At 37.5% G+C, this 16,296-nt stretch overlaps 1 protein-coding gene across 6 annotated transcripts in view; it reads left to right on the top strand.

Moving 5' to 3' along the window:
• Positions 1–4,468: 4,468 nt before the first annotated feature.
• The window catches only part of SYNRG (synergin gamma), an 85,332-nt gene continuing 73,504 nt past the window's right edge, over positions 4,469–16,296 (top strand). For all 6 annotated transcript variants that reach the window (XM_031966569.1, XM_031966564.1, XM_031966563.1 and 3 more), the window contains exons 1-2: positions 4,469–4,595; positions 9,698–9,738. In XM_031966569.1, the coding sequence (XP_031822429.1) occupies positions 4,510–4,595; positions 9,698–9,738 (127 nt within the window). In that variant the 5' untranslated portion in view covers positions 4,469–4,509. The remainder of the gene's footprint in view (positions 4,596–9,697; positions 9,739–16,296) is intronic.

The raw sequence follows: 16,296 nt of genomic DNA, 5'->3' as shown, positions 1-16,296 counted from the left end.
ATCAGCAGGATGATTTCAGAGAGGCCTGGAGAGATTTACATTAACTGATGCTAAGTGAAATGAGCAGAACCACGATATTGTACACAGCAATAAGATCAATGATCAGTTCTAATGGACATGGTTCTTTTCAACAATGACATGACTGATGCCAGTTCCAATGATCTTGTGATGAAGAGAGTCATCTGTAACCAGAGAGGATGGTGGGAACTGAATGCGAATCACAACATAACATTCTCACTCTTTTTGTTGTTCACTTGCATTTTGTTTTCTTACTCATTTTCTTTCCTTTTTGATTTGATTTTTCTTGTGCAGCAAGAGAATTGTGTAAGTATGTTCACACATATTGGATTTAACATTTTAACATGTATAATATATATTGGATTGCTTACCATCTAGGGGAAGGAGGGGAAAATCTGAAACACAAAATGCAAGGGTCAATGTTGAAAAATTATCCGTGCATATGTTTTGAAAATAAAAAGGTTTTAAAATAAAAAAAATTTTTTTAAATGAAGAAAACTAGATGCTTGAGAGAGCTGGGGAAAAGGAGGAAGGTGGGAATGTGAACAAATTAAAAGCTCATAATTGCACTGGCATGGAGATGGAATATAAAGATGAGAAATAGGAAGTAGCCAGTTTGACCAAAATTATGGGGATAAGAACATAAAATAAGCCTGGATAGGCTAGAACCCCACTATGAAGAGCTTTATATGCCCAATTGAAGTATTTTATCTTAAAAACGAGAGCCACTGGTGAATAGGAAAGTGACAGCCAGACCCATATTTTAGGAATGTCACTTTTGCAGCAGTATGTGAGTTAGAATGGAAATCCTTATCCATTCCATTAACAAAACCTTCACCATTGTTTTCTTGGGAGGAAAAAAATACGTGAAATAAGAATTCACTTCACCCACTACAAATCTGTTAAATAATATTAGCTGAGCCTTCAAGACTTCCCATCACATGGTTCCTTTCCATCTGTTCACAAACATGTTCTGGTTTCCCCAATCCTAAAAATGTCTTCCTTTGAAAGGTATAACTCATTCTGCTCCTTCCCTGTCCCTCCTTTTCATTGCTATAGCTTCTCACAAGTTGTATCCCTTGCTATCAGGCTTCCATCCCCACTGTTGTCCTGAGGTTACTTTTTCAAAAGCTTATGCAGATAGGTATGTATGTATGTGTCTATTACTTGATACCATATCCCAAAAGTCTTAGTACAGTTTTAAGGTCTCATTACTTTTATAGGTCTGTTTTCCTGAATTTTTTGCTCATAATTGTTTCAATTAAATCCCTAGCAAAAGTAAGAAATCCTCTAATGGTGATAGAAATTAGTCTCTTTTTAAAAATATTTTTAGGGGCAGCTAGTGGATAGAGCACCAACCCTGAAGTCAGGAGGATCCGAGTTCAAATATGACCTCAGGCACTTAATAGGTCCTTGCTGTGTGACCCTTGGCAAGTCACTCAACCCCAATTGCCTCAGCAAATATATATATATATATATATGTGTGTGTGTGTGTGTGTGTGTATACATATTTAATTTACAACTTAAATACAAAACAGAAAAAGAAAAAAAAAACATTGTCATGTGCCCAGCAGAATATGGGGAAGATTTAAAATATGGAATAATTAGCATTTCAACAAAGTGTGTGTGCATGTGTGTATACTACATATATTCAAATATGGAATGATTTGCTTTTCAAGTAAATATACATATATATAATACTGTATGTATTCAGAACTGTGTATCTTTGCTTGTAAATTTTCTTTTCTCTGCTGTGCCCTTTCTACTTTCATTCTTTCCTTTTTCCCCCTCACTTCCTCCAAGAAGGTTGCAGTTAAGCATGGATACACACACACACACACACACATATGCATATAACATACATAGATATCTATGATCACATACATCCATGTGAGGTTATATACTACACTTTTTTGTTCTGCTACTCTAAAGGTGGATAACATCATCCTTCTCGGGTCCCAGTCTTAGCATTTTTCTAAATCCAACTCATCATTTGCTATACCACAGCAATATTCCAATCTTATGCTATGTATTTTAAGTAATCTAAAACAATGACTGACAATATAGTTTCCTTTTTTCTCTTTTAATTAAATCTGTTTTAACTTTAACCTTGTCTGAGATCAATGATTACTACCCTTGCTTTTTTCCTAATCAGTTCTACTCTTGATCATTATGTTTATGTGTCTCTTTTGCTGACTCCTTTATACCTACTACCTGCTCCCAGGATCTTACCCTGTCCTCTCCCCACTCTTTTTTTCCCTCTTAATCCCATTAATCTATATACCCTTCTATACCTCCCCATATCCTAATGCCTGTCTTATTTCTTAATAAATTTAGAAGATGTGTGTGTGTATACATATATGTATTGCCCCCTCTTTAACTCATTCTTGATATGGTTAGGATTCTGTCCATCTAATTCCACTGTGTCAGTTCTTGCTTTCATACCACATTCAAATTACCTAATCACTTTATTTTGCCTTTTTCTACATGGATTTTGCTTTTAAGAATCACATAGCTTTATTCCAATTTTTCTCTCAAACTATTCACTTACTAGTAGCAATTTTAAACATATAGTTTATATTACATATAAAACACAGTTTGTCCTTATTGAGTACCTTGAAATTAATCTTTGATGTTTAGTTAGTATTTCTCTTGGATTTTATATGTCAAATTTTTTATTGCAAACAGGACTTTTTGTAACAGGACCTCAAAAGTCTGACAATTCATCCAATCATCATTTTTTTCACTCAAGACTATGCTTAACTTTGCTGGTATGATATTTTCTGCTGCAATCCTATACTTTTGCTCTTCGATATATAGTGTTCCAAAACCTACAGTCTTTTTAATGTACCTGCTGTTAGATTTTATGGGATTATAATTGTGGCTCTGTTGTATTTGATTTTTTTTTCTTATTGCTCAATATTTTCTTCTTGATTTGAGGCCTTTGAAAGTTAGCTATCATCTTCCTGTAGATTTTCCTCATAGGATCACTTTCAGGTGGTGATCTGTGCGTTTTTTCCTTTCTATTTTCCCTTCTTTTAACACTTCGGGACAAGTTTCTTTAATTATATCTTGCATCCTTATATCTTTTTTTGGTGGTAGCTTTAAGGTAGTCCAACTATTCTTATGTTTTTCTCTTCTTAATCTGTTCTCCAGATCTGTTTTTCTTATGAGGATGGAAATTATTCTTTGCCTTACTCCAAGGGAATATGAAGATTTTGTAAATAAGTAGAGTGGTTGGATTTTTAGCTAGTTTTAAAGCACTTTATTCTACAATTAAATATGCTTACAATTCTGTCTTAACTAATCTTACCAAAGTGTATGAAACTAAACACTGCAACTCTGCATTGAAAGAACAGATTGTGAGTGCACTTCAAAAAAAAAAAAAAAAAAAATCCTGCATTCTCAATTTATATTGACTACAAGCAAGAAAGGTTAAAGTAATCCGAGACTAAGAGAGGATGGAGGAAAGGCAGGTGGCTTAATTGTAGGAGACTCAGCCAGTGGAAGGCATAGATTTAGGAGTTTTCAAAATATGGGATGGAGATTATATGCTTTCAAGTGATCCACTGAATAATTTTTTTAAATTGCCAGAAAGAAGCTGAGAGCACATCCTCTGGGGCGTGGTGTATCCATAACTAACAGTTCAATGGCCATCTCCTACTGGAGGCATGTCTTGATCCTCCCATCCCATCGCCAACCAGATTACTGGCCCTGGAGTGAATTCAGATACTTCCTAGCTGCGTGGCCCTGGGCAAATCACTTAACTCTGCCTCCGTCTCCCCATCTGTCAAATGAACTGGTGAAGAAAATGGCGAACCACTCCAATGGCTTTACCAAGAAAACGGGAAATGGGCTCATTAAGAGTCAGATGCGCCATCCCCTATTTGTTTTATCCATTTTCACAGATAAACAGGCCCAGAGCGGGGTTTGAGGAAGCAGCTGGAAATAGAAAGAGCATTGGACTTGGAGTCAAGAAAAACTGACTTTAATCCCGCTTCAGCACTTGTGTGATCCTGCCTCGGTGCCAGTCTGTGCCTCCCAAGGGGAAGGTGTAAAGAGCTTACACAGTGTCGGGCACAAAGTAAGCGCTCTATGTTAGCTACTATTATTGAGTGACTTGCTCCTAGTAGGCAAGATCCAACCCGGGTCTGTCCCTAAACCCAGAAGGGTCTTAGCCGGGAAGGGTGGGTCAGTCCTGCGCTGTCCTAGAGGGCCGGGCCGGGGCAGGGCGAGGCACAGGCAAGCAAGCCGGACCCGCAAGTATTCCGAGAAAGCCAGAGTTCCCGGCCAGAGGGATGGGGCTTTACCCCTGCCGGAGTCAGGGCGGGTCACGTGTCCATGCAGACTCCGCTCAGGCAGGAGGAGCCGGGGAGGGGTGGGGGTGGGGCTTGGGCTCAGGCGGGGCCGCCCGCTGCCCCGGAAGTGGCTGATCTCAGCTGACAGAGCCTCCTAAGGTGGCAGCGGCAGTGGCAGCAGATTCCGGGGAAGATGGCGCTGCGGCCGGGAACGGGAGCCGGCGCTGGCGCTGGCGGAGGGGCGACCGGGGCCGGCGCTGGGGCTGGCGGGGGAAGCAGGTGTGTGTGCAGCGCCCGTGCGGAGGCGTGGACGGAGGTTGGGACGGTTGCCGACTGTAGCTGAGCCGGGGTCTGGGGGTGGAATGGGAGGGTCGTTGCCCAGGCGACGGGGGCTCCTGTCGAGGCGGGGAAACTGGTGATTGCGGCTGCGCGGGACCCTTGAGGGGCGGGGGCGGGGAGGTTGGGCTGGTGCCGAGCTGGCCCCCGGACGGATCTCTGCTCCTTGCTCACAGCCACCTGTTCCCGGGCGAGTTTGCGCTAGGGAGATGTCCGCCGCGGGCGGTGGCTCATCCTCGAGCCGAGCTGCTCGTAGCCGACCCCTCCCTCATCCCCAATCCTGCCCTTAGCCCCCTTGTTTTGTGTCCCGCTCAACTGCGCGAGAAAAGCCGTGGGCCATCGCGGGAGGGAAGCGGAGGCACGGATCCGTGCCCGGAGCCCTCTGCTGGGCGAGCCGCGCTGGCTAGCGGAACTAGAACAGACAAAGCTCCTAAAGCAGAAACTGCTCCCTGCCTTGGTGCCCCTCTTCGGTGCCGACGCGTCGGGGGCGCCTAGTAAACACCGGGCGGAGTGGTACTGGCCTCCAGCAAGCGGTATCGTCGGATACCCCGGAAGCAGCATGGGCAGGTCCCGAGCCTCTCCTGTGGCCGGGCATGCACGGGGCCCCCGTCCTGGCTCCAGGTGCGGCCAGGGGTCCGGACTGCAGTCCCCACCCTCCAGGCTTTCTACCTGGGTCACCTTGGCTTGCCTCTAATCTCCCTCAACTTGGAAGCGAAGAGGTTGTTCCAGTTCAGGGGAGCTTAAGAAAATAACCGTTTTGATAACGACTTCAATAGAGTTGTTTCCTTTGCAATCTTATTTTATAACCTTAAAAGGATTATTCTGAGAAGGAGTTCGCTGCCTTCATCAAAATGTCTAAGGGCACCGTGACACAGTATTAAGCAGGGGCCTCTGAGGTGCTCTTCATCCCTATTTCTGTTCCTATGAATAAAGCTTGTGGAGATAAAGTTCCCTTTATCTTCAGTGTCCTGAGTTATTTTTGGAAAATACTCCTTTTTCTCCTGTGAAGATGTTTTGAAAATCCAAACTTTGTAATTAACTTGTGACATCTAACTATCTGAGGAACTGTGTTACTAGGAAACTTCACTTTTTAATAAATTGCTGTAGCATAGGACCATTTTTATGCCTCCTATACCTTTTTACTCAATTATACTTCTGTAGACTAAATTGAGAATATGTTTAGTATTAACAACATTGTATCCCTTTATACGCTTTTTTTAATATGAAAGGATTCCTATACATGTAATAGTGATTTTGAAATAATGGTTTACATTTTAAAACTGAACTTTTGTTTTTGTGCTTTATTACCACAGTTCAAGTACAGCTTTTAATATTTACATTTCACCCTCGAGTTGAAAGACTTGAATAGTTGATGATCTAGATATTATTTTCTCATAGTATATGGTATTTTGGGAACTTTCCAGATTTTTTTGTCACATTTTAATTTTACTGTGATAAATTATCCTTGCAGTGAATTCTGATAATTCATTTAGAAGACTTTGTTGCTCTGGGCAGAGGTTTGAAAAAATTCTGAAACAGACTGATTCTTGAAAAAGAAAATGGTGCATCCTTATGATCCCTATTTTTTGAATACTTTTTTTTTTGCCTTTTGTCCGCTAACCCTCTGAAGAGCCATTAGTCCCCCCTCAGAATGGGGGAATATGTTAATTTGTTCTGTAGTGTAAAAACTGAATGCTTTTTTTAAAAACTGAAAGAGTAAATACTAAAATGTGCCTTTTAGAGGAGAAAACATTTCAAGCAATTAAAAATATTAGATTTCAGTGTGGCATTATTATTTTCCATAGCATTTTGTTTGTGTTCTTAGTATGTTTTAGAGAAAAAGAAAAGGCAATTAAATTCTTAGCTAGTTTATATAACTGGGTACTTGACTCAGTTACCTCTGTTCAGTAAACAAAGTTTGGTTCAATTATCAGCTAACTTTTGATTGGTTTCTCAAATATCTGTAATACTTTAAGTGATAGAGTATTATAGTAGGTAACTAAGTCTGGATACAAAATCCATTGGAAGTCATTGAGTTAAACTTACAACAGTAAGAAGAGGAAATGGAAACTCCAAGTTAGTCTTATTATATTATAATTATATATATTATATATTATATTATATTATATTATATTATATTATATTATATTATATTATATTATATTATATTATTATATTAGGCTTATTTTTTTAAATTCCTTAAGCAGAAATTTATAGATTATCTGTGATGTGCAGAGTTTTGAGAGGAATGCAAAGATATTCAAGGTATGGTTCCTGCTCTTAAGTGACTCAAAATACATTGAGAGGAAATAATATGTATATAGAGAACTAAAGTACATACATATGATAGACATTCTAACAATATGTTGGATCTTCTGTAATGTCTGCATATATGATATACCATAGGAGTGATACAGAGTACATTCTAAGGGAATGCCAAAAGAGTACTCCTATTTGCCAGAGACAGCACTATGGAAGAGGTTATATTTGAATTAGGCTTTGAAGGTTTTTAATAAGAGGAAGTAGGAAGGGGCACCACAGAGGAAACAGTAAATGCAAAAGCAGGGGAAATGGACCAAATGGACAGGGAACAGTGAGTGTTCTGTTTCACTGTAACTTTAAGGCTGGAAGAGACGTTAGAAGTTTTCCAGATCTGCCCTTCTTTTTACAGTTAAGGATCCCGAACCCCATATTTTGAGATTTGCCAAGGACTTTAAAGATCCAATCCTAATTTTATGGATGAGGAGGCAGTCTAGTGAGAATGATGAGGTTTAGATTTGGGGTACCCAAATGAAATTAGGGTTTCTGGTGGTCAGGGACTTAAATAAAGTCTAGTGGCAGCACAAGGGTAGGGAATTCTGAGCATTCCCTTTTGGCTACGCAAGCAGTTTTCTGTAAAGGAATTTACAGAGGGGAAAATCTAGATTGATAAAAGAGGTTTATTATGAGGATTGAAAGTAGGTAAATATGTGAGGGTAAAGATAAGAGGGCACTGGAAACAGTATTCCAGTGGGCAGAATCTCCTTGGGGTGCCAAGCATGGTATGGCTGGCATATTTAGAACCTCTGCAAAGAAAAGGTTTTAATTTGGCTCTTTTATATAATAGGGAGTTTTGGCTACAAGCTGAAGGGGGCTCGTGGGTAGAGTCCCATGTTGGCTCCCCACTGGATTTCAACTAGGGTTAGAATTTGAATTGAATTCAATGGGTTTTGGGACTGAGCTTATCCCACCCAGATAACAAAGATTTGTTCTTGGGGTGGAGTCCACTCACTGAGGCAGAGTCAAATGCGGTTTTCTCCTTTAAGGATTTTCAGTTTTGGGGTTCCCTCTTCATTCCCCCCCTCAAGCAGTCAAAACTTAAATTCATTTAAAGAAAAAAGACTTGGTGAGTGTCCCTTATTGAAGCAGATTTTCTCCTTCAAGGATTTTAAGTTTTGGAGTTCCCTCTTCAAGAATAAATGGTAAAATTGAGTTTTAAGTCCAGAACCTCTGACTGGAGCCAATGCTCTTTCATATGTCAGGGCTACCTCAAGTAAAGGCAGTTCTCTTAGCAATGCAGAACCAAAGAACATTTTTGAGAAAGTGGGTGACATTATTATCAAAGTCCTCACGTTTAAGGAAAATTGTATTTGTTGGCTGTGTGTGACCCACAAAGTGTGGAGGAACAAAGCTCAATTAAAGAGACATGAAAAACTATTCTGAACTAGAGTAAAAGTAGGAAAGAAGGGGTAGATGCCAGAGATTTTTTTAATGTCTAGAAGTTATATATCTAAAATCACTACAACACAGATTGATGATAATTCAGTTTTTGATCAGGATTTTCCATGATTCTTTCTTTGCTGTGTTATCCTTTTGTTACTCTTCAGTCAACTACTTGTCTAATAGGACTTTTGGGGATGCAAAGAAAAGGCAAAAGTAAGTTAATAGGTAAATCATTACAGGTGCCTGTGAAAGTTTCTATTCAGCAATGTCTCTAAGTTAGAATTATAGAATTTTTGAGCAGGAAGTAGATACAACATTAAGCCCAACTTCCTCATTTGGTAGATGTAGCATTGTGGGCATTGTGACTTCTAGTCAGTGACAGAGCAGTGACTTAAAACCTAATGCTTTTTCACTTAGTATCAAGGTATTTATGTGTGTGTGTGTGTGTGTGTGTGTGTGAGAGTGAGAGAGAGAGAGAGAGAGTGTGAGTGTGTTGTACTGGTAAGATGTTTCATTACAGGTGGGGCTTTCCCAGTCTTGCTTTTTCTTTTTCTTTTAGAAATGTTAAGAAAGAGTCAGTTAGCTATAGTAACACAACCAGCCCATATAAAGCTTCATTTTCCACTTAGCCCCTGTTACAGATGGCTAATTGTTTTACTATTTAATATTGACTTGAAAAAATCTCTTAAGCTGATTCTTTAAATGCCATTGTCTCCCCTTTTAAGTAATAAAGGACTTTTTTTTAAGTGAGTTGTTGGTTACTTTTCATTTAGGTTTCATTTCCTATTTAATGTAAATTAGTGATGTTGAGCTACAAGTTTATAGGTAGCATGATTCCAGTTTCAGCTAAGTCATGAAGACATGGTCATTATAACTAATAGTATGGAAATCTTTTTTTTACGGTGAGAATCATAGAATTTTAGAGTTAAATAGATTCTTGAAGATCATTGAATCATATGTCCCACACAAATCAATGATTAAAGTTACTAAAAGTCTTCTATGACAGAACAAACTCAAAGACCTTATTCATAGAAAATTGTCATATAAAAAAAAACAATATATTGATCTTAACATAATTTTTAAAAAACCCTAAACTAAAAATCTTGTTCAGTTAAAAAGCCTGACTGACCAGCAGATCTATCTTATTTCTCCAGCAATTTTATAGCATTTTAAATTAATCCCTAATTATCACCAGGATCACTGAAAACTGAAATATGAAAAAAAAAAACTTTTTAAGATCAGTCTGTCTGGGAGCAATAGAAATTTACTAAATTCCCAGTATTCAATAAAGCATAAGGGGAAAAAAAGCCTTTGACCATGATATGTTTTGTTATATATTTCAGCTTCATATTTCCTGTTGCGGGTGGAATAGGACCCCCTCAAGGTATGTGAAAGTTTGTTTTGAATGTTTCTTTATCTCAGAATTAATATTTTTGAGTTTGAAGGTTAATGGGTAAAATGAACAGAAACTCTCACCAGTAAATAGAATGTTTCTGCTGCCTAGAACACATTTGACATCTACCTTTAAAGTTTCTTATAATGGGCTCTGGGGTGAAATGATTAGTTTCACTCCTCATTTCTCCTTAAGTGCTGAAAAATTTATAAGTTTATTTTCATGGAGAAAGAGAAAATTCAGAAGTAGGATCAGAGTGAGGTAGTCATAATTTTTTTCTTTTTTTTGAGGAATTTGAAAAGTCTTTTCTTCTAAGCTCTTTAATTCTAAGCAGTATACTTTTTCTTTGTGAAATTTTTGTTTTCTTCGATTCGGTTTTTTTTTCTTGAGACAATTAAGTGAAGACTTGCCCAGGTTCACATAGCTAGGACGTGTGAAGTGCCTAAGACCTGACTTGAACTCAGGTTCTCCTGACTTCAGGGCTGGTACTCTATCCACCGTGCCACCTAGCTACCCTTCAATTTATTTATTAAATGCATATATGAACAAAGCAGTGCATGGAGATTGAAAGGAAAAACTAAGCAGCCCTGCTTATTCAAAAGAATAAGTAGAAAGTAGAGAAATAAAGGGAACAGCAAAGAGATCAAAGTAATTTATGAAAAATTAAGAAAAGAAAGAACACTGATAACTGGGGGAATCAGGAAAGATTTCATGGATGAAAGAGTAGTTGAGCTTCCATGAAGGAGAAGACAAGGATTGGAAAGGCAAAGTCCATTCTAAAAATGGGAGGACTACTTGTATATCACGAGGTAGAAGATAGCATGTTGAAGCTAAGCTTTAGCTGATAGTTCAACTTCAAAAACATTTTTTGCCAAAACCCCTCATTTGGTTTCATTATTATATATTCTAATGTTATTCAAACACATTTAAATTTCAGATATCTTAAATCAGTCTACCCACATATATATATCCCATTCAGTTACTAGGCAACTCAGGCAGCTTCAACATAAGTCCAAAATCAACTTCACAAATGTAAGTTGGGGTAGAACATAGTTAGATAGTATTTTATCTGAAAATATTGGGATTTTAGTGTATTGGAAACTCAGTGTTTGCATTTCAGTTTGAAATGACACAAAAAAGTCTCTGTGATCCTGGGTCGCATTAAGAAAGTCATAACTAACTGATTCCAAAAAAAAAAAAGTGAGGGAGAGTCACTTTTATGAACTTTTGCAGAGTGAGATGAGCAGCACCAACAGAATAATTTATGCAAAGACTAAAAATTAAGAAGAAAAACTACTTTGAAGGATTGATCAATGCACTGATCAGCCATGACCTCAGAACATTGATGGTGAAACTTGCTTCTGTAGATTGATGAGCTTGTGCTGAAGAATGAGAGATATATTTTCAGAAATGACCAATATCTGTGTTTTTCTTGACCATGCTTATTAGATAAGAGGAAATACTTTTAAAAAGAACTGGGATGGAAGATGATAGTGTTACCAAAAAATTAATTATAGGAACATTGAGGAAATATTTTTTTGAAAGTGGAGATTCCCAGAAGTACACAAGCGAGCAGGACAGCTTTGGTATTAACATGCTGAATGTATTTTATATCTTTAAAAAAAAATGGAGATTCATGGTTTCATATATAGTTTGGGATTTTTTCCCTGCTTTTTCTATATGGAATCCTCATTTCCTGATGTTTGCTAAGTTCAGAACAAAATTTATATTTTTAAATGGTATTGAATTTGTGAAAGAGGAAAGTTAATTGTTTTAAACCAAATTCATATAGTTAAATGAATTTCTTGTACATAAATTTCCTCTTCTTTTGTTCACTTCCTTCCTGGAGCCCTTGATCCCAAGGATTTTGAGTGATTCTGACTCTATTGTACAATATGGAATAAAAAATCATGAATATTATATTCATTTCATGTTAAAATTTCCTCTGTCTCATAACTTCAAGGAAGAGAGACATAATAACTGTACTGCTTTCTCCCTCATCAGGTCTGATCTAGAGTCTTCTCTTGAGTCCTGGCACCATCATTTATGAAAGACATTGATAAGCTGGACTGTGTCCTTATCATATGAAAATTGGTTGAAAGAAAGTAGGGACTTTTAGCCTGGAGAAAAGATAAGTTGGGGGAATATGATACCTCTTGTAGAGTATTTGAAAGGCTCTCATCAAGAGAAGGGATTAGACTTACTCTATTTAGCTTTAGAGGCAATACCTAGAGCAATAAGTAGAAGCTGCAAAGAAGTGAATGTTTGATGTCAAAAATTTCTTAACATTTAAAAGTAAATATTAGATGAGCTGCTTCTAAAGTTGGTAAGTTTCCCCTTCTTGGAGTTCTCCCAAGTAAAGGATGGTTGACTGTTTACTGAATATGTTAGTGAAAATTTTCTTTCAGATAGGAGTTCCTGAGGTCCTTTCCAGTTCTGTGATTGATCTCTAATCGGTGGCGGCTGTGCCATTTAGGACCACGTTCTGAAAAGGATGTCTTTTCATTGTGGGGAAAGTCATGTATGCATGTTATCTGTCTGTTCTGTTAATACACTAGGGCAGTTTTCTGTAAATTGCTATTTAGCATTAGTGGAGGAGGTTTCCACACTGGAACGTCCTTTCTTGTGTTAAACTGATCTGGATGTTCTTCTCTATTAATGTTTTCCCCCTGTTTTCTCTGGAGGGTTTGATTTTTATGAGAATACTCTCTTTTTTCCCTACCCCACCCCCCAAACCTGTTGTCACAGTGTAGAAACAGAATAATGGGTCACTAGTTAGGATAGCAAGAAAGAAAAAACAGCTCAATGAATATTAGGGAATGATTCATCCTGACCTATTTTTCACTCATAATGATGCAGGCTGAATTTTAGAATTTTCCAAAAATCTATTATATCCTTTTCATGTATATACATAATTACTTAATATATAAACATTTCTTTAGATGATAATGCAGGAAAATTTCTTTTTTTTTAATCAGATTTTCAGTGGTTTATCTTTCTGGGTCCCCCCCCCAACAAAACCAGCTCATATTATTATTATCTCAGTTGGTTTCTTATTTTCAATTTTATTAATCCCACTTTTAGTTTTTAGAAATTTCCAGTTTGGTGCTCAATTGGGGATTTTTAATTTGCTCTTTCTCTGAGGTTTTGTTTTGTTTTGTTTTTTAGTTGCATGCCTGTTCATTGATCTGCTCCTTCTCTGTTTTAGTAATGTAAGAATTTAAAGAAATAAATTTTCCCCTATGGTTTGGCTGAATCCCATAAATTTTGGCATGTTGTCTCATCACTGTCATTCTCCTCAATAAAATTATTGATTCTATATTTGTTCTTTGACCCACTTATTCTTTAGGATTAGATTATTTCTTTCCAATAAATTTTTAATCTATCTTTTCACTGTCATTTGTTGAAGGTAATTTTTATTGCATTATGATCCCAAAAAGATGTGTTAAGTCTTTCTGCATTTGATTTTGAAGATTTTTGTGGCAGTTTTGTGTAGGTACCATGTACCAGTGAGAAAAAAGTATAATCTTTTCTGTTCCCACTTAGTTTTCTCCAAAGAACTATCACATCTAACTTTTCTAAAATTCTATTCACATCCTTAATTTCTTTTAAATTTTTTTGGTTGGATTTATCTAATTCTGAGAGAAAACAGTTGAGGTTCTCCACTAGTAATTGTTTTGCTCTCTATTTCCTGCTTGAATTCACTTAATTTCTTTAAGAATTTGGATGCTATGAACACTTGGTGCTTATATATGTTTAATACTGATATTATTTCATTATATATAGTACTTTTTATTTAATAAGATGTAGTTTCCTTCCTTATCTCTTTTAATTAGATTTATTTTTGCTTTTATCTGAGATCATGATTGCTACTCCTGTTTTGTCTTGTTTTGTTTAATTTTAGCTGAAGCATAATTCTGCTCCAGCCCCTTATCTTTACTCTATGTGTGTGTCTCTGCTTCAGGTGTCATTTTTGGAAATATAATTACAGGATTCTGGTATTTGAACCACTCTGCTTCCATTTTATGGGAGAGTTCATCCTATTCATATTCAGAGTTATGATTTGTACTGTGTATTTTCCTCTACTCTTATTATTTCATCCTGTTTATCTTTTCTCTCCTTTCAAGCTTTCCCTCCCGACCAGTGTTTTGCTTCTGACCACCACTTCTACTCTTTCTTCTGTCAGTCCCTATTCCTCCTCACTTACCCTACTTCCCTTCTACTGCCCTATTAAGTAAGATAGATTTCTATATCTAACTGATTATGTAAATAGATTTCTATAACTAACTGAGTATGTATGTTATTCCCTCTTTGAGCCAATTCAGATGAAAGTAAGGTTCAAGTGATACCCACCACCCACCCTCCCATATTCCCCTCCACTGTAATAGGTCTTTAGTGTCTCTTCATATGACAATTTATCTCATTCAGCCTTTCCCTTCCTTCTGTTCCCAGTATGATCCTCTTTTTTATCCTTTAATTTTTTAAATGTTATCCCTCCAATATCACCCCCACCTTTTGTCTATATATGCTCCTTTTAACTGCACTATTAATGCACTGTTACAAGTGTCATTTTCCTATGGAGGCATGTAAACAGTTTAGCCTCAATTGAATCTCTTATTTCTCTTTCCTTTTTAAGCTTCTCTTCAGTCTTGATATTGAAAATCAAATTTTTTTTGGTTCATTTCTAGTCTTCTCAGGAAAGCTTCATTGAGGGACCATTTTTTCTCTTGAAGAATTATGCTCAGTTTCTCCAAGTAAGTGATTCTTGGTTGTAGACCTGGCTCCTTTGCCTTATAGAATATTATACACTTTGATTTTTTAATATTACATTTGCTAAGTCCTGTGTAATCTTGACTGCGGCTCCCCTCTATTTGAATTGTTCCCTTCTGCTAGCAGTATTTTTTCCTTGACCTAAGAGTTTGACTATAACATTCTTGGGAGTTTTCATTTAATGGATTTCCAGAGATGATAGATGATTTTTTTTTCAATGTCTAATATTTTACCTTCTGGTTCTAGGATGTCAGGGCAGTTTTCTTTGATAATTTCTTGAAGAATGATGTCCAGATCCTCCTTTTGATTATGGTTTTCAGGTGGTCCAATAATTTCTAAATTATCTCTCCTGGATCTATTTTCCAAGTCAGTTGTTTTTCCATTGAGACATTTTACATTTTCTATTTTTTCATTGTTTTGATTTTGATTAATTGATTCTTGATGTCTCATAAAGTCCTTAGCTTCCACTTGCCCAAATCTAATTTTTAAGGATTTTCTTCAGTTAGCTTTTATACCTCCTTTTCTACTTGTAAGGATTTTTATTTTCTTTTTCCAAGCTGTTGACTTTTTTCATGGTTCTCTTATATCACTCATTTCTTTTGCCAATTTTTCTTCTACTTCTCTTATTTGAGTTCCTCCATGAATTTTTTCTGGCCTTGAGTTTAGTTGCCTTTTTGCTTTGGGACTTTGCCATTGTTATCCTCTTCTGAATTTGTGACTTGATCTTCCCTGTCATCATAACAACTTTATATGATCAGGTGTTTGGGTTTTTTAAATTTGTTGATTACCTTTTCCCCAGCCTTTTCCCTCCCTTTTAAATTTGAGTTCTGCTGCAGGGTATAAGGGACACTGTCCCAAGATTCCTGTGCTGGAGGCTGCTGACCCTGATTGTTTGCCTGCTGCCGCACTGGTGCTACCCTAAGCACCCTAAGGTGCTATCTTCTGCCTTTGTTGTACTAAGGGGATGGGGTGGATGGTAGCTGGTACTGCTGAAGGCCACAAAGGCCTACTTCACCTGGCCCTGCATTGGGGCATAGAGGAGGCTCAGCCCTCTCCTCCAGCACTGCCCTGAGGCAAGTAGGGTGTTGGCACTGGCCTGATATGTGAAGTCTGGGTGTTGGTAACTACCTGCCTCCTAGAACTCTTCTGAGGCATATGGGGTCTTGCTGTTGGCATGTGCTTGCTCACCTGGCACCATAGTGGGGATTGAGGACTTGCTGCTGACTTGCCAAGATGTTTCCTATCCTGACCTGTGCTCCCCTTTTACCCAAATAAGACAGACATTTCCTGCTGACCTTCCAAGTTTCTTTTGCTAGAAGATTGTTTTACCCTGTCTTTTTGGTGATTCTGCCATTCCAGAATTCTTTTGGGAGTACTTTGTTTTTTGTTTTTTGTTTTTTTAATTTTGATAATAGCTTTTTATTTCCAAAATCTGCAAAGATAGTTTCAAACACTCACTCTTGAAAAACCTTGTGTTCCAAGTTTTTCTCCCTCCCTTCCCCCACTGTCCCCTAGATAGCAAGTAATTCATTATAGATTAAATTTGTACAGTTCTTCTAAACATATTTATACATTTATCATGCTGGACAAGAAAAATCAAATCAAAAACAAGGGAAAAAAGCAAGCAAATAACAACCAAAATAAAGGTGAAAATACTATGTTATCCACATTCAATCCCCACAGTCCTCTCTCTGGGTGCAGATGGCTCTCTCCATCATAAGGCTATTGGAATTGGCCCGAATCATCACCTAATAAAAAAAGGCAAATTCATCACAGTTG

This window comes from Sarcophilus harrisii, chromosome 4 (assembly GCF_902635505.1).
Source record: "Sarcophilus harrisii chromosome 4, mSarHar1.11, whole genome shotgun sequence".
Lineage (NCBI taxonomy): Eukaryota > Metazoa > Chordata > Mammalia > Dasyuromorphia > Dasyuridae > Sarcophilus > Sarcophilus harrisii.
This window is presented reverse-complemented; position numbering and strand designations above follow the sequence as displayed.